At 46.7% G+C, this 21,334-nt stretch overlaps 1 protein-coding gene across 2 annotated transcripts in view; it reads left to right on the top strand.

Moving 5' to 3' along the window:
- NCK2 (NCK adaptor protein 2) overlaps positions 1-8,708 on the top strand; it is a 138,111-nt gene extending 129,403 nt beyond the window's left edge. For both annotated transcript variants that reach the window (XM_045283884.1, XM_004704331.2), the window contains exon 5: positions 7,304-8,708. In XM_045283884.1, the coding sequence (XP_045139819.1) occupies positions 7,304-7,498 (195 nt within the window). In that variant the 3' untranslated portion in view covers positions 7,499-8,708. The remainder of the gene's footprint in view (positions 1-7,303) is intronic.
- Positions 8,709-21,334: the final 12,626 nt, after the last annotated feature.

Below are 21,334 nucleotides of genomic sequence, written 5' to 3'. Positions count from 1 at the left end.
TCATAGTGATGGCAGTGGTCTCCGTGTGATGGCAGTGGTCTCTGTGTGGCTTCTCCGGCTCCATAGGTCTGGCTCCATCAACCTCTCTCCATGTGTCTTCTCCACAGGGATGTCTTGCAGGGAGTGAGCATGTGTCCCACCTCCAACGAGCTATTTATCTCCTTCACACCTCCAAATGAGGTCATCAAGCTGCGATCTGATTGACAGACTAAACTCCACCCCTTCACTCTTAATCCTCAAATTGACACCAGATTATGTAACTATCACATCATATTGTTGTTACTTCTGTTAATCACTGTGGACGTGGTTCTGACTTACAGCAACCCCATACACTGCCCGATCGTGCACCGTCCTTGCAGTTGTGATGTTTAAACCCATTGTTGTAGTCACGGTGTCCATCCTTCTCCATGATCATCTTCTTTTTAGATGACCCCATACTATATAGAGCATGATGTCCTTTTCAGGTACTGATCTCTCCTGATAACTTGTCCCAAGTACATGAGATGAAGTCCTCAACTCTTAAGGAGCGTTCTTGTTGCACCTTGTCTGAGATTTGTTTGTTCTCTGGCAATCCAGGGTACCGTCAATATTCTTCGCCAACACCTTAACTCAAGTGCATTGATTCTTCAGGCTCATGTTTTCAGTGTCCAACATTCACATGCATATGGGGCCATTGAAAATACCATGACTTGGGTCAGGTGCACCTTAATCCTCAAAGTGACACTGTTAAAAATTAGTCTTGTGCAGCATTTCTAATCTGTTCTTAAATTCCAGTGAAATATGAGTGTAAATGTCAAGGTTATTAAAGAATGGCCTTGTATCAGCACTGGCAGGGGTCTCCATATGGCTTCTCCAGTTCCCAGGGCACGGGGTCTATCAACATAGTGCCGTGTGTCTTGTCAGTAGAGCGTTTCCAAAGAAATGAGCAGAGTGAGTGAGCGTCTTCCGCCTCCAAGGAGGAAATCCCAGAGTTTTCCCAGAATCCTCAGGGCAGTTGTTCGCAACCTGTGGGTCGTGACCCCTTTGGGGTTCGAACGACCCTTTCACTAGTGTAGCCTGATTCATAACAGTAGCCAAATTACAGTTATGAAGTAGCAACAAAAATAATTTTATGGTTGGGGGTCAGCACAACATGAAGAACTGTATTAAAGGGTCAAGGCATTAGAAAGGTTGAGAACCCCCTGCCTCACGGGAAGGCCATGCCCACACAGAGACCTCACTGGTTATGTCTTGATTGAAAGGTCAGACTCCACCCCTTCTTCATTCGTAATCCTCTCAAATTGACACCAGATTATGTAGCTCTCACAGGGAGTGTCTGCCAGTATGACCCTCCTCCACTCCCCCCTTTATTCCCTCAAGGCCATTGTGCTTAAAAAAAAAAAAATGACATTCACACTTCAGCTTTTTACTTTGAAGGGAAAAATAAATAATGTGAAGGGTGTCCCCAGCCTCCATTTGTTTCCACATCAATGAGAGAATGGTGATTAAATCTGGAGTAAAGTACCTGAATAAGGCATCTCTTATAAAAATGCAAAGATATTTTTTGAGCAAGTGTTTGAGCAGTAGATCACATTAATAGAGCTTTAAAAATAGTATCAAAGAACATGTTCTCTGATTTTCTTTTTTTAATCATTTTATTGGAGCTCATATAGCTCCTATCACAACCCATGCATCCATCCATTGTGTCCAGCACATTTGTACATTTGTTGCCATCATCATTTTCAAAACATTTTCTTTCTACTTGAGCCCTTGGATTTTCTTTTCTAAAAGCACTCATTTCTTATGAGCAAAACTACCACAGGTGGGGTTTAAAAGAATTACATAAGCAAATAGTGGAAGAAAGGGTTAAAATCAGAAATTCATAGTTTGTTGAGCAACTGTATGAAGCCAGGGTGGGGTTATGGAGTTGAATCAGGTTCATGATGACAATTTAGGAGCCTTAATAGATTAGATTTCTACCAACCTATTTCTATTATTTGTCCTCAGGTTCCATCTGGAATCTAAAAGAAGTATAGAGAGAATAATTACTAATTGTTCAGAACTCTGATTCAAATGTTGTTTGCCCCACCCTTACACCTCTTGTTGTATTTGTCAATGGTTACAGCCACTTTGTCAATCCATCTGAGTCATCTTTTTTTCTCACCTCCCCACTCCCACTTGACCCTCTACAAGTCCTTCTCCAGAGACTGGTCCCTCCTGTTAGCCAGTCCAGAGCAAGCAAAGTAAGGAGCATTCTGCCTGGACTTCTTCCAAGACTGACTCACTCATCCACAGCATGTTTAGTATTCCTTCCCATGATTCAAAGGCGTTAATTCTCTGGTCATCCTTCTTCATTGCCCAGCTTTTACATACATATGAAACAATTGGAAAGACCATGGCTTGGATCAGGTCCTTCTTATCCCTCAAAGTGTGACCTCTTTGCCCTTTAGCACCCTGCAGTGGTCTTTTGCCGCACATTTGCCCAGTACAACAGATCGTTTGATTGCTGCTTCAAATCCACGTAAGATGAAATCCTTTACAACTTCCATCCTTTCTGTGTCTATTATGATGGTGTCCATTGGTCCTGTTCTGTTTGCTCTATGTTGAATTGCAATCTATGCGAAGGTTATAGTCTTGGATCTTTGTTAGTAAGTGCTTCAAGACTCTTGACTTTCAGCAAGTAAGATGTGTCATCTGCATACTCCAGGTTGGTCATGAGCCTTCCTCTAATCCTGGTGCCACATTCTTCTTTATATACCCCAGATTCTATGATTATTTGCTCAGCAAATAATGGTGAACAAATGGTGAAAGGATATAGCCTTGAGGCACATTCTTTCAGATTTTAATTACACTGTGTTTCCTTGTTCTATTTCAGCTACTACTTCTTGGTCTATGTTATATGTTACACATGAACACTAATGTAAGAATAGAAAAAATCGGCCCTTACAAGGAACAAAGAAAGATGACAAGAAGAAGTGACCAGTTGTTTTGGTTTTGAATTCAACGAATGGTATCATACTATCACTATTTTCTTTTGCACACACTCAAGATTTTAAAGCTATCTAGCTGCATGCATTCCTTTCATTGTTGGGTGAAGAATATGTATAATTCATTTTCATTCTGCTGGTGGTAATCATCAGGAGTTTTTACCACTAGGTTTATTACAAGTAGTCCTGTTGATCTTTTTAAATATATCAAGTGTCGTAGGACTCCATCTTTTGCATAGATAAAAATTATCTAAAATTCATTTTAAGTCTTAAAATTATCAGTATCTTCTATTAAAGTGTTCTTGCGTGAAATTTTACTCAATTTGGTTCTCGTGTGACTATTTCTATACATAATGTTTGGTGATGTTGGTAGTATTTCCCTCGTGTCAACCCTGTCATCTTTGCTTTCCGGTACATGTGGACTGTTTGGTCACATGTAGGTGTTTTGGGTTGTTGGGTTTTTTTTCTTTTAAGAAGCACGGTGTTTATAAAATAAGTTGATACTTATTTTATGAGCCATCCTGTCATTTAGCTGAAAGGCGACCTCTGAGAGCACTTTCAGTTGAGTTCAAAGGCTGTCACAGAACAGCCGTCTCAGTGATTCCTCTGCTCTCAACCAGTCCATTCAATGTAGGCTCTTAATTTATTTTAATGTTTTTTAAGATTTGAGTTTTGTTCCATGATTTTCCCCATTCTGTCTGGGACCATCCACTATGTGCCTGGTCAGAATGGTCAGCAATGATAGCTGGGCATTATCTAGAATCTAGATTCTAGCTCATCTGCTCCCAAGCTAGATGAGGCCATATCTGACTTTTGATAGAACTTATAATACTAAGCCTCCAAGCTTAGTAAACACCTGTGAGGTGTTTGGGTGTTTGAGAAGTATCCATGGCTATACTCACTATAAGCTTTATTATATGTGGGAATATATGTATAGTATACACAAACATGAATGTACATATGCCTATAGGTACGCATGTATACATGCACACATATAGACATGCACATACCTTCCTATACACCTAAATAGGGAGCCCCACGTGGCGCTGTCAGGTAAGTGTTGGACTGCTAGCCCCAAGGTAGGTGGTATTCACAAGTGTCTGTCTATGGAACCAGTCACAGATTTTGTTTTTGTTACTATTGTACAGAATAGGATATGTGACTGCTTTTACCACTCTATCCCTTATTCCTGTGTACTTCTTGGTGCCATCATTTACTCTGGCCCCGTTGTGTGTGCACTTCATCCACATTCACTGTTGTCTTTCCCAGTATCAGAAATGACAACTACTGTCTAGAGAGGGAGTCCCCTTTCTTTCCCCTCCCGCCCCTAGGCAGCCACCAAAGAGCATCCCTGTCTGAAGATGTACCTGGCACAGAAAGCTTGTGTTAACTCCTTTGTCTGAGCTCTCCCTAGAAAACAGAACTGATTTAGACGGAACGAAATCCCTACGGCTTCACAGCAGGTAACACCCCAAACTGAGAACGTGTACGGAGAAAGAACATTGAGCTGGTGTTTGTTTTGGTCCTTTTTCTCAGTGTAGCTGTTCACGCAAAACGTGCTCACATTCTCTGACAGCTTAAATTTAGAGTACGGTATCATCATATTACCACAGTGCCCCTCTCGGAGTGGGTGGGGTGTAGCGTGGTCCTTTTTCTGGCTGGCATCTCAGTCTTTTTGAGAAGCCTGCGTTAGAAGGACCCCAGCAGACAGGAACAGCGCCGATAGAATGGAGTTGTTTCCGTTGAGAACAGGCCCTCCCCTGGGGGCTCCTCCCTGGAGGCTGGGTTGTTTTGAGACCCAGTACCTAGCTCAGCAGTTCTCAACCCGTGGGTCGTAACCCCTTTGGGGGTCGAATGACCCTTTCACAGGGGTTGCCCGATCCATAACAATAGCAAACTTACAGTTATGAAGTAGTAACAAAAATAATGTTATGTTTGGGGGGTCACCCCAACATTAGGAACTGTATTATGAAAGGGTCACGGCATTTGGAAGGTTGAGAACCCAGTGGTCTAGCTCCTTCTCCACAGATCCAGGGAATTGGTCCAACCCAATGGGAAGACTTTATGGTGTTCTCTTCTATAGTGACCCAGCTGCCCATTAAGGGCCATTCTCAGCAAGGGATGTCTGGCCCAGGGCCTGCCAGGCCCCCGGACAGAATTAGAAAGGCATCTCCAGACAGAATGCAGTCGGCAGTGGAGCTTCTATCACACAGAGGGAGTGCTCACCTCGCAACTTGCCATTTGCATCTTTTTCTGGTGGCTCTGGACATCGGACCCTACTGCGGGTGGAATTTTATTTCAGTCCTCAGACTCCGTGGACAGCCTGGTAAACCCAGGTCGCTTGAGCGCCCCCAGCCTCCGCCTTTAGAGTTTGTGCCCAAGGGTTTGCATTCCTAGCACGTGCCCTGGGGGGATGCTGGTGCACCTGTTCTCAGAGCACACTTGAAAAAGGAGTGGTCCCGTGGCTTTGTGCTACCCCTGTCAGTGTGTGTGTGTGTGTGTGTGCATGCACGCCTGTATGTGTGCAGATGGGTCACTTTCCAGTGGTCTGAGGAAAACCCTGTTAGAATGTAGAGCTCCCCGAATTTTGAACACTCCTGCTGGACCGAAATGAAGGCGGTGCCAATTGCTTACCTGGTTTCTGCTCGGGAGCCCATGAAATTGAAAAACTGATCTCTGCTGCTCCCTCAGTTTTGACAGCTGTAACACACAGAGACACACACCGGCATACCATGATATTAAAGAGCTTCTTAAATTAAAAGCAAATTTCCCTGTGCGAAAAATCGTCCGCAGATCATTTGGCTTAATTAAAATTGGGTCTGTGCTTTGCTTAATAATATTCACGCACACAGCCTGCCTCCACTGAAACAGTGCCACATTATGTGTGCGTTGATTACAGCGCAGGCTAGTCCCCAAGTTACTGACAGGACATCCTAGTGCAGACAACTCCGTGCCTGCCCTTTGGGGTGATGCCACCTTGTCCTGATGGGAGAGGGTTGGACCAACCCCTGCTCCTCACGGCACGGTGGTCACAGGAGTCGTCTTCACTGGCTGTGCTTGGCTTTTGAACCGCTGACTGGGCCTTGGCCTTTTTCTTGGCCCTGAAGTTAAGCCGAGGAAGGAGCAGCTGGTTCATCTGTTCTAGCTGACCTGCTGATTCTTAGCACACAGGCACAGCCTCGTTCCTAACGCCGAGGGTGGCCCCATCTCTAAAACGTACACTTGAAAATGAGCCGCCCCTCAGTCTGTTCCTAAAGGTGCACCTTATGTTACAGAAGAAAAATATTTGCGTGTGTGTGTGTGTGTGTGTGTGTGTGTGTGTGTGTGTGTGTGTGTGTGTTTATAGACTTTATACTTTTAGAGTATCCGTAGTGAGAAGCTTGAAACGATGCCTCTCCAGATTACTTTGCGGGCCAGCCTGGGGCCCTGAGGAGAGGGGCGGGCAGCTGGCTGAGGCGTCCCCCGGGGCTGCACTCCTGCAGGGTGCCTGGCAGGGTGGCCCTGCCATCCAGAGCTAAGAATAGCACTGAGGAAGACGCTGGCGGGTGGAGGGGCTGTCAGGCAACACCTGTTTTCGTTTGTTTGCTATTCAAAGCCACGCTCTGGCACTTAATCAGGATGGTAGTACAGCGGGCCTCGGGCATGAGTCGGGTCTAATTGCATGAAAATAATAATGATTTGAGAATTGTGCAATTGAATGGCTACCTGAGAGCCTTGTTTTGCACTGCTTAGAGGATTTTATGCTGAGGGGTGGGTTCCCTGATCCTCAATGGCTTCAGGGTTGTGTGATAATTTGTTTCTAAGGGTCCTCTGTGGGCGAAATAATTTTCAGGTCTCGGTAAGCAAACCACTTTGAATCAATTCCTGATTTATCAGAATATATCCTGGGAGATGAAATACACCCACCCACCCCACTCCCAGTGTTCCACCTGGTGCCGTGCGTTCCACCAGTCCCTGGTTTTCCAATAGTAAGTTCTCTCGGCACCGAAACTGCAGTCTTCCACGGTTTCTCAGAGCATCAGAACCGCGGCTGGCATCTGGGCCATTCGGGCTGCCCGCCGGTGTGGCTGCCCGCGCCCCGTGGCGCTCTGTTGGGCTTTGGACCCGTGGGAGAGGTGGGGGCCTGCGTCTTGGGAGCTGAAAAGGTGAAGCCTGCGGCAGGAAGGGCATCCACTCCCGGCCCCTTCCTTGGATCGGGTGGACAGCGGGAGCATTTCTCGCCGGTCGCTCGAGTCCGAATAAGTCGGGTTGGGTTTGGTGTGGGTTCGGAATGTGTCTGGAGGCGCCCACCGGTGGCCAGGTCCTAACGTGTGCTTTGCTCTCTCCCCCCCACCCAGCCCAGTGACTTCTCCGTCTCACTCAAAGCGTCAGGGAAGAACAAGCATTTCAAGGTGCAGCTCGCGGACAATGTCTACTGCATCGGGCAGCGGCGGTTTCACACCATGGATGAGTTGGTGGAACACTACAAAAAGGCCCCCATCTTCACCAGCGAACACGGGGAGAAGTTGTACCTTGTCAAAGCACTTCAGTGACAACCGAGACGGACTCCCCTCCCGCCACCTTCTCCCGAAGACGACAGGCCTTAGGTCCCACCCCCGCAGGGCACAGCGCTCACCCGTCCCAGAAAGAAGCCGAAGCCCCAGGCTCCGCCCGCACAGCGTTGAGTTGTGCCTGGAGGCTCGTCCCTTATCGGGTTCTTTGCCAGTTTCTCTTATATATTCGGTTTGCCTCCGGTTCAAACCATCAGCAGCCATCCCAGGCGCGCGCGCGAGTCCATGCGAGAGCCCGGCCGCTCTCACCCCCTGGGTTTATAGAATGTGGGGGCGGCTGAGGAGGCTTCTGCCACCGGAAGCCGTGGTAGTGTTGAGCTGTCCATGCTGACAGGACCCCTCGCTAAAAAGACACGGCACCGTCGGAACGCACGGACGATGCAATCCAGTTAGCGGCATGGAGGACACTCAAGACAGACACGGTGGCCTGCAGTACTGGGACTCTGGCTGACCAGGGAGCACGTGAGGGGCCCTGAGATCCTCCCATCCCACTGCCCTTTGCTCTCACGTCACTTCCCCCACGCCGCCCCCACTCCCACCCCCCACCGCCGAGCGCACGCGTTTGGTGAGTCAACGGCCCGGTGAGCTGACCCCGACGGAAATCAGCCGAGCGCGTTTTGGGCCATGCTTGCAATAAAGAAAAAGATACCCCAGAAAGTCAGTCTGCACAGGCGGGAACGGTGACTCATGAAGATAGAAGAACGATCTGGTAGTTAACCCCCGAATGTGCCATCCACATAGTGCTTTTCCTTTTGCCCTCTGCTTGCTTGAACTTGACAATTATGTATTTAATTCTCAAAGTAATGTGTACCTGTAGCCGTTTGTTGACACTAACACACATGATTATGGAAAACAGCTGATCTTTGGGGAAGGGCGCTACCAATGCTTTATATATGTGTGTGTATACATACACACACACATAGTAGGTGTATGTATATGCATACATATAGAATTTGCTTTACAGGGAAATTTTTCAGGGTTTACAGAGAATATGTGATCAGTGGTGAGAGACACACAGAATGTTTATAAAGAAAATGCAGTTTCTTTTTTTCTTTACACTTAAATTTCTTTATAGTTTAAATCTACATCTTGAGATGGCACATTCCTAAGATTGAAGAGGGGGTCTTGAGATTCCCCCAAACTTGCATACCCAGTTTTTTGGATATTGTAATAAAAAAGTATTATGACAAGATTACGTCTCTCTGTGTGTGTCTTGGGAAAAACCCTGAAGCAAGCTGACAGCATTTACCCAGCACTCGTTGCCGAAATGGAAAAGTTTTAAAGCAGAGTTTTAACACATTTATACACACATACTTTCTTTATCTAACACCACATTTTTCTATATTGAAATAGTAAGTTTTAATTAGTGAAGTTCCACCAAAAAAAAAAAGACAAAATCTCAAGCTTGGTCTTAACACGACCCTCTGGAAACGATATGCTTCAGACAATGCCTTACCATACACCTTTTTTTTGTCTCTCCAAAGGAAATGTCTTCATTTCCTTTGCCCGCTCAGTAAACAATTCTCTAGCAATAGCGTGTGCCAGGCACTGGAAATATAGTCCCATAGCGCAAAGCCGGTGCCCTTTGGCTACCTGTAACCAGAGATGGCTCAGTGCTTCCTGGTCAGGCAGTTTCTCATAGACCCATTATAGCCCCATTTCACAGATGAATAAAATGGGGCACGAAGGAAGTGCCCATGAATACAAGGTGACTACCGTTAGAGCCAGGGGGTGCCCTTGAAGAACCAGACCTCAGGGCCCTTGTCCCTAACACCCCAGCCTTGCCCTTCGCTCCCTCCCAGCAGTGGAGAGTGTCTTTATGCACCATAATTTCCTTTGAGTTTGATGATAGCTTTCGGTTGCCTTGGATTGTAACAAACACGTTGGTGCCTGCTAACTGAGACTGGAGTATAACCGTTAAACTTGTAGAAAAACTCGCCCTCAGGTTCTAGAGTGAATCTGGCCACCACCTTATTCAAAAGAACGTCTGTGCTTTTATCAATGAGGTGGGATTCCTCCTGACTCTTGTGGGTTCTCCATGTTACATTTTGACCTCAGCAAGTGCCTGGAGAGAGACCCCCACATAGGGGAAGAAAGGAGCAACTAAAGGACAGAAGACACATTTTGGCTTTGGACTTCAAGGTTTACTATTGTAATGTATTATTTTCAATCTCATCACAAACTCTGGGTAAATTGGACTGATCTTTTATTAAGGAAGTCACACCGAAGTGAGCCTCAGGAGGGTGGATTGACAGCCCCAAGGGTGCATCTGTCTCTAGGCCAGGAACCTGAAGGGAGCACCCCCCAGGGGGGGTGTTGGGGCCAGTACCATGATGCTCTGGCTGGGTAGCACTTCTGCTATGAAAATCTCCACATGTCCAGAGATTTCATAACCTCCCTCGCTGTTGCAGTTGCCTCTCTCTGTTGCACATACAGCAAAGGACAATAAAGGTTGGTTATTCTGTATCTGGGTAACATTCGTTTGCCTGCCTTCTACACAAACAATGTGACATGGGCACCCTGCTGGCTTCCACCCTTCACAGGTGGTTGATGGCCAAGTACCGCTAAATGGCATTTCTCGGGAACTAAAGCTGCCCATCCATTTCCCCCCAAACTATATCTTTTGCAAATTAAAACCATAAATTAGAATCTTCAGAAATACTAGTACGCTGCTGAGTTAGTTAATTGTGCCAGGCTGGCCGATAATCACATGTGGGGCTAATTGAAAGACGAGGGTTAAATGGGTGGTGAGCCTCGCCTTTCTAGCTCTCGGATCTTGCTTTGTGATGGTCGCACCAGGGTGCAGCTGCCTTAGCAGTTCCCTGCTTCAGCTTGCAAGATTGACTTCCTACAAGACATCCCCAAGGAGAAGCCACATGGACCTATCCCGATGCAGCCCTGGGTGCTGGAGCAGCCGTGTGGAGACCCCTGCTAGTGCCGAGATGCTTATTTGTTCGCTGACTCAGCTTTCCTCCTGCAGTCGGCATCATTGCCTGTTTTGTGAGGTGAAGGAGGACTTTGTGGACTGGTGTTGGATATGGGTTAATGTTGGACTTGTGGGCTTGGGCAGCATTGGGTTGGGATGTTTTCATGATGCACACTTTCTTTACACAAAACTATCTTATACATGAGTTGCTGTGGATTTGTTTCTCCAAAGTACCCAGACTAATACAGCTGCTTATTTCCAAACAAAGCATTTTTGGGTGCCCGTATGATTTTGTCTTTCTTAATATAGCTGATTGACTTTTCTGCCACTCAGGTCACCCAACACCAGGATCATTTCTGTAAGGGTTTAAGTGGAGAGAAAATGTTTTGAGAATGATGAGGACAATGAATGTACAAATGCGCTTTATTCAATTGATGTGTGTATGGATTGTGATAAGAGTTGTATGAGCCCCTAATAAAATGATTTTAAAAAGAAAAAAAGAAAAGAGAAAACTAAAAAAAAGAATAATGACAAGACACACACAAAATAATAATAATTTATAAATTATCAAGGGTTCATGAGGGAGAGGGGAAGGGGGAGGGAAGGGAAAAAAATGAGCTGATACCAAGGGCTCAAGTGGAAAGCAAATGTTTTGAGAATGATGATGGCAACAAATGTACAAATGTGCTTGACACAATAGATGTATATATGGATTGTGATAAGAGTTGTATGAGCCCCCAGTAAAATGATTTAAATAATAATAATAATTAAACTACTCAGAGAAGTGGGATGTTGGTTAGGAAACTGCAGGGACACTAATTAGAGAAATTAGGGAAGTTTGTTCTTCCCACGTTTAAATGTTTCCCAGGTTTTCATCAGTACATAGGAATGATCTGAGTGAAAACGTACATAAGCATGAATATTTTTTTCTATTTTGCTTGCATGGCTGAAAACTGGGTAAAAAAAATTAAGTGCTCACATGAGTTATACCAGCTGTCGAAAAATATTGAGCCAACAGATTTCTGCTACGGCTTTTGATTGCATTTTTGGTACTGTTAGAAAGTTGTTTTATCCTTTGTCAACATTGTCATCAAAAATGCCTGTTAGAAATAGACTGCCAAATCTAACAATGCAACGAAGTCCGTTCCCAACAGATTGGCTGTGGCAGAAAACGGAACTCTCGATCTAGGCAGCCTGCAGGATTCCTTGAGCACCCTTTCACTAAAGCCTGCATTGACTGCCCATTTTCTTTTCTTTCTTCTTTTTCTAAGGCTGGATTACTGCCAATTCTGTATGGTTCCATCTAAACACGTTTTCCTAAGCTCCAAATACTTTGCTCTCTGCATACAGCAGGTGCTTACCAAAACACTGTTTGTTGATTGAACACCCACAGAAGAAGAAAACCTGTGAAATAAGAAGCAACAGCTACCCCACGGGCTCAGATTGAATTAGATTAAAGCCAGACCCATTTTAAAGCCCTGGTAAGGAAAACTTGGCACAACCCCACATGCCAGAAAGAGTCCTGGGTGGGTTCCGGTGGCATTTTCATTGGCCTTCAGTCTGCATCGGCAGGCCTGGAAGAAGAGAGATGGCCAGGCTCTGTCTCCGTCTCTGATTTAGACATTTGTCATCTGAGAAACAGTTTGTTAGATCTTCAAAGCTGGGTCTTAAGAGAGCAGTTATTTCTTATAATCATTTAAAACAATCAACCACAGAACTTCTGGGAAATCCCTAAACTGGAACACCAGATGTGACTTGTATCCATGGTGGCATTTGATAACACATAAGACAGACAGACCATTCAGGTCAGTCTTGAGTCCACAACCATGTGTGAGCATTGGCTCTCAAACTGAAATACTCATTGCCGTCAAGTCCATGCTGACTCGGGCGACCCTGTAGGCAGGGTTGAACGGCCCCTGTGACTTTCCAAGACGGGAACTTTGTAGCCGTGTCTTTCTCCCACTAAGTGGTTGGTGGTTTCAAACTGCTGACCCTGTGCTTTGCAGCCCAACACATGACCACTTCACCAACAGCGCTCCTGGTGAGGCATTAATAGGTGCACACCATTGATGTTGTAATATCTTGAAACATTCCTTTTTACTGACCTTAATCTATCGGTGAGATCCACAGAGTAAAACCCATCCACATTCTGATGAACCAGAATCTATTTGTTTGGAAAGGACGTGGGTGTTAATTGTCATTTAAAATTGGCCAAAAGTAAGCCAGGTGAGCAAAAAACGCAGAGCTATCGCGTCCCAGTACTTACCACTTCCCTTCTGTCTGTAATGTGGATTTCATCTGTTGGGTTCAAGACAGGCAACCCAGCCAAACTAGGCTTTCTGGACTCAGGACAGAGTGACTTGTTTCTAGACACTTAGACAAGGGTCTCTGGAGACATGATGGTTCGTTAAGTGCTCCGATGCTAATCAGAAGGTGGGCAGTGAGAACCACTCAGCAGCCCCCCAGAAGGAAGAGCTGGAAAGGTGCTTCTGTAAAGAAACTCGTAGAGATCCCAGAAGGCAGTTTCTCCAGGCCACACAACAACAGCACCCCACTTAGACACCCCTTCCCTTTATGTTTAGATGCAGGTCCCTCTGCTAGGTCATGGGTTGCAAGAATGACAGAAACTTATCTCAGGGCGCTTGCAATCTCATGGGAGTGAGAGCTGTCAGCAGACCAGGAAACAAATGAATAACCATGTCGATCACAGAGTAACCAGTAAAAACAATGAAGATCAAAACAAACCAGTTGCCTCGGGCGGCCCATGTGTATCGGAGTGGAACTGGGCTCCACAGCGCTTTCAAGCCGGGGACCTTTCAGAAGGAACTGCCTGGCTTTTCTCCCAAGACCTTCCAGGGTATTCAAACCAGCAACCTCTTGGCTACCCATTTGGGTCCCACAAGGACACCAAGGAAGATCCGCTGAGAACTCTGGTGGAAAATCAGAAGGTTGCCTGATTTAGGGAGAGAGGTAAGCAAGAAAACAAAAGCCTTCTTTGAAGAATTGGTGCGGAAGGAGTGATTCCAGAGGTGAGAAGGAGCCCCGCTGTACGGTGAGACAGAGCAAGAGGGCTTCCTGTTTAGGAGCAGCATCTGTTGGGCCCCAGGCAGGTGGAGATGAGCTTCCTGCACGCAGGCCTGGAAGACGGTGTGAGATGAGGGTCACACATTTGAAGAAGCCAGGAAAATGAAGTTGAAAACCCAGTTCCGTTGATCACGGTTCAGGGAAGACCTGAGATGTTTGTAAGACATTAAATGGGAGTTGCCAGAGAAAATGATATAGACCAGACATGATAGAGGGTGGAGACCATCAGAATAGAGATGGTGTTTAAAGCCATGAACGTGGAGGAGGTGATCCAGGGAGAGAAGACAGAGAGCGGGCCCAGGAGCTAAGTCAGGGATTTCACATTGCTAGATCTCGAGGAATTGGTGAAGGACACCGAGAGAGGGGCTACAGTCATTCGCATGTGGCTTCATGGAAGTGAAAGAGAAGACAGGCAGAAGAAAGGAGTGTCAACTTTATTGGAAGTTGTGTAAGGCCCTGATTTGGTGTCCCTGGATGGGGTACGTGGTTAATATGCTCAGCGGCTAATTGAAAAGTGGGTGATTCAAGTCCAACCCGAGGCACCGCGGAGGAAGGACCTGGCAACCTGCTGCCAAATCTAAGCCACTGGAAGCATCTGGAGGGTAATTCTTACTCCGATGCAAGAGTCTCCGAGAGTCAGAATGGACTCTACCACTTGACCGGATGACAAGCCGCAGAGGCCAGGTTGAATGGAAAGAGGCGGGGCCCGCTGAGATTAGCAACAAGAAGGCTGATGACCTTCACATGAGCTCTTAGAGAGGCGGGGCCCACTGATGAGCAACAAGAAGGCTGATGACCTTCACGTGAGCTCTTAGAGTGGCGGGAGAGCTGGAGGTCAGAGTGAAAAGGATTGAGCGTAATGGAGGACGAGGGAAAGGTGAGGTTCGGAGCCGAGAAGTGCAGCAGTCATTAGGAGGGGGCAGTGGAGTGCTTGCAGTCTGGGGGCACTTTGGTTCAGCACACAGGTGGGCAGTTGGCACCCACCCGCCCGTCCTGGGAGAGACGTGTGGCCGCCGCCTTGGAAAGCCTATGTGCCGGTTCTGCGCCCTCCTCTAAGGTCAGAGTTGGAATTGACTGGGTACTCACAGGTCCTAGGGGGTTGGGGTTTATTTAGGTTTGCTTTTGGTTGGACTGCTTTCAAAGCTTGTACATCTGCTGGTGGGAGCAATGTCAAAGAGAGAGGAAGCCTTGGGGGTTAACCAAATGGGCATCGAAAGGACGGGGTGTCTGACAGCGAGGGAGAGGAGAGGCTCCAGGGCACCCAAGACAGGACTGCTCCGGGACTGGCTGGCTGGGAGGCACAGGACTCTGGCTCCGCGCAGGGAGCAGGGCTGTCTCAGATGCCCCGCTGTAGATTTGGGAGCCTGAGGTAATGGAACCCCTTTCTAATGGCGTCTGTTTCTCCAGGCAGTAGGAAGTTATCTGAAGGAGTTTTTATAGGCTCAAGGATAGCTTCTGAATGCTGAAAAAAATTATCCAAATGGAAGTTACTTAAGTTTATATATTACAAACACACAAATGCAAAACATTGGTTCTTCCATTAGCTTTGAACTTCGTATTCTATTTATAAATCCACCAGTTAGCAATTCCTTTTAATTGCTCTGATTAATGTCCAGTTTCATTTTAAAATGTAGTTAAACTCCCCTAAGTATTTTAAGCTGAGTTTATGTGTCTATTAATTCAATTTCCTTTTCAAGTGCTTCAGTTACCTAATTAACAAACAAACCCCTCTATGCACTTAAGTAATCATTGGAAAGCTAATAAATTAAATTTATAAACATATAAATCCGGCGAGTCTCAGTAAGTTCTCTCATATGCTCCAAGGCTGTTTATATATGTAAGGAGCCCTGGTGATATAGTGGACTATACGTTGGGCTACTAACCACAGGTCAGCAGTTTGAAACCACCAGCCCCTCCTCAGGAAAAAATTGAGGCTTTCTACTTCCATAAAGAGTGACTGTCAGGGGCAGCTTTGCCCCGCCCTATGGAGTCACTATGAATCGGAATTGACCCAATGATGGTGAGTTTGGTTGTTGGCAGGGTTTATATACTTAGCAGAATTCCAGCCTAACTCGAGAGGTCTTCATTGAATTACATGTTGTAAATTAAGAAGCCAGTATCCCTTAATTTTTACAAGTGCATAATTGACCAAATGTACATAGATTTTTTTCATCTCAAAATATTAATGGCATTGGTTTGATTCTCCTAAAGTTTTTTATAATTAATTGTTCATGAATATTAATGCTTTCAGCTTGATGTACTTAAATATTTTTGCATTTAATTTTAATCTTCCTGAGACTAGGAGATGTGAAGTGGGGCGGTGCAAGGGGGGGGGTGTTCACAGAGTTTATGGAACATTTAAGTTAAAAGATAATAAAAATGTTCCCATGAACTTTTTGAAGTTCTCTCATATTTACCTACTGAAGAAATCTTTGTCACTTCCAAGTATTTTAGCAAGCCTTTCCTAAGAAGTCTTGAGTTGTATTTTCAGCCACTGGGATTTTTCAGTCATCAGAGAGGTCGTTGTCTGGAAATGGATGGAGTTCCAGCGAGTGAGCTGACAATGTCGTCCCCACAGGTTGCTTCACAGCCTAGACTCCTGGATTCAAACAGCCCAGCTCCTAACCCTCACTGCTCACGGGGATGGGTAATCTCGACCTCCTTGTCAGAGAATACCCCACGTATTTCTGGAGTCACTGCGATCAAACAGGCGGCCACGGCCATTGTGGTTCACTGTGGTCTCATCGGCGAGAGTAGAGCTGCCCTTCAGCTTTACTGCAACAGATACCCCAACGCTTGCTTCTTTAGAGCAACTCCTGGGGGTTTGAACCCCTGACCTTTCAGGTGGCAGCTGAGTGCTTAACCCTTGTGCCATCAGGGCATCTACAGGAGTTCCTGGCTGTTGTGTATGGTCAATATATTAGGCTATTCGTCATTAGGGTGAAAGTTTGAGGCCACTCAAAGGCTCCTCAGAAGAGTGGCCTAGCATAAAATTAATAATCAGCCATCCACGTTGACACACGCGGTCTGGCCATGAGTCAGAATCCCTCCACTGCAGCTGGATTTTAAAAAATCTATTGACTGCTCCATTCTATTGGGAATTCTTTTCACATGGATCCTTCCTGCAAATACAACTCATAGATGTTTAATCCACATCCAGTTGAATTTCTTATGGCTTTGTGTGGTTCTAAGGTCATACCAATGACAGAGGCCAGACGTTCAAGGGGTGAGGAATCTGAGGCAGAGAGAGGAAGGGGTGAAGTGTGAGGTTTGATTGGACTTAGCAGGCAGGAAGCCCACCAGATGGTGAACACTAGTGAGTGGCAGGCTACACTCCTGAGTGCCCGCACGCCTCTGTTTTCCTCTGTTTAACGAGAAGTGATTTTGTTTGTCTCAGGCTTACAGGTGTTCAGACACCTGTTTATTCCAGGCTTACATGTTTTTGTAATAACTTTACTCAGATTGCTTCTCAAGAGTCATTTGGTGTTTACTCTGTTTCAAAAAACACCAAACTGGAAATGGCAGAAGAGGATTTGTAGAAGAAAAGGGAGCCTGGTGACACCGATGGGTGAACATTGGCCTACTAACTGCAAGGTTGGTGGCTCAAACCCACCAGCCACTCCACAGGAGAAAGATGAGGCTATCTGTACCCATAAAGATTTCAAAAGCCTTAGAAACCCAGCATAGGGTTTCTCTGAGCCAGAATCAGCTCAGTGGCAGAGGGTTGGGTGTGGGGCCCTAGAAAATCTGCGCAGAACTCCAACCAGCATGCCCGTTCTCCCAGGAAAGCATAGGCCTACCTCAAAAGATGGGTGAATTCATGTCTACCTGTGTATTGCAAATCCAAAAAGAGTATGTCCTAATGTTTATGAGGGACTTCAAAAGAGTTGATGGAGAAATTCCATTATCTTTGACTTCCATTTCCCCCACAAAACTTTGGGAGTTTCCTGTTATAAAGAGGATGCCTGGAGGGAGCCAACAGTTTAAGCTTGGCTCCTAACCTAACAATTGGCAATTCAAACCTAGCCAGCCACACCTGAGAAGAAAACCCTACTGCCCAGCTTCGGCAAAGAGGACCGCCAAGCAGACCATCAGACCATCGGGAGCAGTTCTCCTCTGTAACAAGGTGGAGTAGACTTGGAGTTTGCATTTTGATGATTTGTTTTTATGTATACGATGGGTTCCCTTAGTGGTACAATTAAGCACTTGGACAATCAATCAACTAAAAAGTTGATGGTTTGATCTGCTTCCAAAAGGTCGTAGCTTTGAAAATCTATGGAGGGTCGTTCCACCCTGTACAAGTAGCGTGGCCGTGAGTGGGACTTGACCCAGTGACAATCGCTTTGGCTTGCTGGTCTGCTCACGGGGAACTAGGATTTTGGAATTCTCCATTTAATTTTTCAAGCAAATTATCAATCAAGGATTAGAACAAAGCACATAAGCTGACTTCTCTTATACTTCCAAAGCTAAACCATGGGATCTACATTGGCTGAAGGGGAAAGTAAAGAACAGAAGAACTGATGATGAAAGAAAAATCCTAGGGCTCGATTATTGAGGGGGCCTTCGGATCTAAGGCTTAGATGGAATGATCACAGAAATGAACGAGCAGGAAAATGGATGGTGGTTGGAAAATATAATGTGTGAATTACACATTTAAGGGTGGTGCAGTTGATGAAGGAAGGGAGCTAAGGACACTGGAGAGAAGCCCAAAAAAGTAGTCTCATGGATGACGCTGGCTAATTCCCGCTCTTCAACGCGGTCCTTCAAGGATGACTCATGTCCCTGACTGAGCCACACCGTTTCTTTCTCCTGTAAAGGTATGGGAGCACCTTTCAAGAATTCTCTGGACTAGATGGGCCCTTAGGGATCGCCTGGACCCACACTTTTATTTTATGAGCAAGAAAATTAAGGCTTAGAGAGATTGTTGGAGCAACAGGGACGACAAGGATTCCAAGCTCAGCCATAGGCCCCTTCAGCCATTCAGATCTCTGGAGTGGACAGTCTTTCAAATGGGGTGGTCCACGGTGAAGGGCTCTTTAGTTTCTGAAGCATTTGTCTTCCTGGCATTGGGAAAAGGCATGTGGCAGCCTTGCCCACCAAGGGCAAGGTTCAGTATACTTGGTATCAGAATTTCCTATGGTGGACATACCTCCATGATGATCATGCGCCTCTATCAGTCTCAGAGATGCTGGCTAGTCAGCCCCGTGGTTCCAACTGTGATAATGGGACTGAAAGCAAGGCCATGATGTTGAGCCTAGAATGGGCTGTGGTTTCCCAGTTGGCAGACAGGGAGGTGAGCGTGGTCACTCTTGGGAAGCAGGAGACAGTGGACTTTTCAGTACTGATTCTCGTCTTTCATGATCACCCTGAGTGTTACTTTCCAGGTCTGTATTTCTGTTTCTCATTATTTGAAAGTCAAGCACATTCTCAAGAAGCATCTTCAAGTACTTTTCATTTGGGGGGAACTCAGGGGACTGAGTGGCCCAGCATCTGGAAGTCAGGGTCCCCTACCACTTCCACAAACCACCATCAAGAGTTTCCATGTTTTGAAAAGGGACCACACTATCTAATTCTCTCTCACTTAACAGCTATTAGGCGACACGGGGTGGGTTACAACCTATAGTGACCATGTGCACAACAGAATGAAACACTGCCCGGTCCTGCCCGGCCTCACAGATGTCGATGCTGAGCCCGTCGTTGCAGCCACCATGTCCTTCCATCTCACTGCGGCCCTTCCTCGTTGTCACTGGCCCTCTGCGTTCTTTGCTCCTCTCTCAGCAGCCATTTCCGTGGACGGCACAGAGCTGGGAGCCACCGGGGAAGAGCTGCTCGGGAAAGCCTGTGCCAGTGTGACTTGGGTAAGGACGGGAGGACCCTTGTAACTGGCACAGGGCTTCTTTGGCCTGTGGAAACGACGGCCCTGACGTGCAGAGAAATCACAACAACTCTCAGCTACCAGGCTCGACATGGGGGCCAGGAAACCCAGCGTCTAGGCAAACACGTGTGGCCTCCAGAGGGCGAGTTTTCAAGTCCTCTGGGCAGAGTACATCACAGGCCACTACGGTTCCCTAATTACCTCAGCCTCCACTCCTGACTCCCAGATCCACGTTGCCCTCTTCTCCCAGCAATAAGCCTCCACGTAGGTCCCCTTGCCCCTCAGTTCAGCCCACTCCATCTGACCTGTCTTCCACACACTTGCTAAGTGGTCCACCAGTATTAGCTAGTGCCACCTGTTCTTCCAGGAGCTTGCCACCACCCCACCACCCCCGCCCCCTGGGAGAGATGGAGCCTCGGTCCCTTTCCTGCCCAACTGGCTAGGCCTTTATAACTATAGAGCAGCGGTTTGCAGCCTGTGGATCGTGACCTCTTTGGGGGTCGAACGACCCTTTCACAGGGGTCACCCAATTCATGACAGTAGGAAAATGAAAGTGATAAAGTAGCAATGAAAATCATTTTATGGGTGGGGGGGTCACCACAACACGAGGAACTGTCCGAAAGGGTCGCGGTGTGAGGAAGGCTAAGACCCGCTGCTCGAGAGGCTAACAGAAATACAGCCATGCAGCTTCCACGTGGCTCTTTCTCTTGGGATGCTCGCCCTTGGAGCCCGATCCCCATAGGAAACCCAGGCGGATAGAGAAGCCCGTGTGCGGAGGAACCAAGGAGCCATCAGCACTGACAGCCCTGGCCACTGGCAGCCAGCACCCACTTGGCCGGCGTGAGCTGGATGGTCTTGGGAGAGAGCCTTCAGCCTTCAGTCAAGCCACTGCGGCTGATGCCAGGTGGAACTGAAGTCAGCCTTCTCTAATGAGCTTGATTCCCACTGCAGATCTGTGAGCAAAATAAACGATACTATTTTAAGCCACTCAGTCTTGGGGGTGGGTTGTTAAGCAGCAGTACATAACCTTCACTTCCCAAGTTCAGGGACCGTGAGTCCAGGTGACAGTCTCTTCATGTTCAAGTTCTTTCCCCGCCACAGCCCAAACTCTCCAAATTCTCCAGGGATAACAAACTAATTTCAGACGCTGGGTTTTGCCGGGCTATTTTTGTGCCCCTCTGCCTTTGCACATGAGAACAATTGTAACGATGGCGCAAGAAAGGGCCGTGTGGGTTCTGCTGTACGGAGAGCCGCTCTGAGTTAGCACCTCTTCAATGGCGCCTGACACCAACAACAATACATGCTGTCCCTCCGATGCTTCTCCGAGCCTGTCTGCCACCCTCTCTTTATCTACTCTGGATTGCTTTCAAGGATTTGCTCCAGAATGACCTCTTAGGGAAGTTCCCCAGGATCCCTCTTCTCAATGTGGATTAGCTCCTCCTCCCATGTAGGGTCCAACAGGAATCGGAGCATTTCTTCATTGTAGCACGTGCACCTCCCTGGGATGGGTGCATCTCTCCCTCCACAGTGAGATGGTGAGCTTTTTCTGGGGAGAGCCTGCCTTCTGTATGTCTTGGGAAGCCCAGAGTCGGCACAGTGCCTGTCATAAAGAGCATGTTCGATAAATATGTAATGAATGACCAATTCCAGGCTTGAAGTCATTCCATCTTACTGGAGCTGATATATGGAGAGTATATATGACACTTTGGGGCTGAAATTGCTTTGGTGAGGTTTCTGGGGCCCTCTTTTTGGATGAGGTTTGCCTGCTTTATGTGGTTGACTTCCTTACTGGATAGCAACAACTCCTTCCCTTCCAGTCCTAGATCCTGGATTTTAAACCAGCCCAGCCTATCTGCTCAGAACTTCTTTGGCCATAGTATCCAGTGGTGTGCAAATCATATATATATATATATATATATATATATATATATAT

Source organism: Echinops telfairi, unplaced genomic scaffold (assembly GCF_000313985.2).
Source record: "Echinops telfairi isolate 266 unplaced genomic scaffold, ASM31398v2 ScPeMD7_7467;HRSCAF=8505_1, whole genome shotgun sequence".
Classification (NCBI taxonomy): domain Eukaryota; kingdom Metazoa; phylum Chordata; class Mammalia; order Afrosoricida; family Tenrecidae; genus Echinops; species Echinops telfairi.
This window is presented reverse-complemented; position numbering and strand designations above follow the sequence as displayed.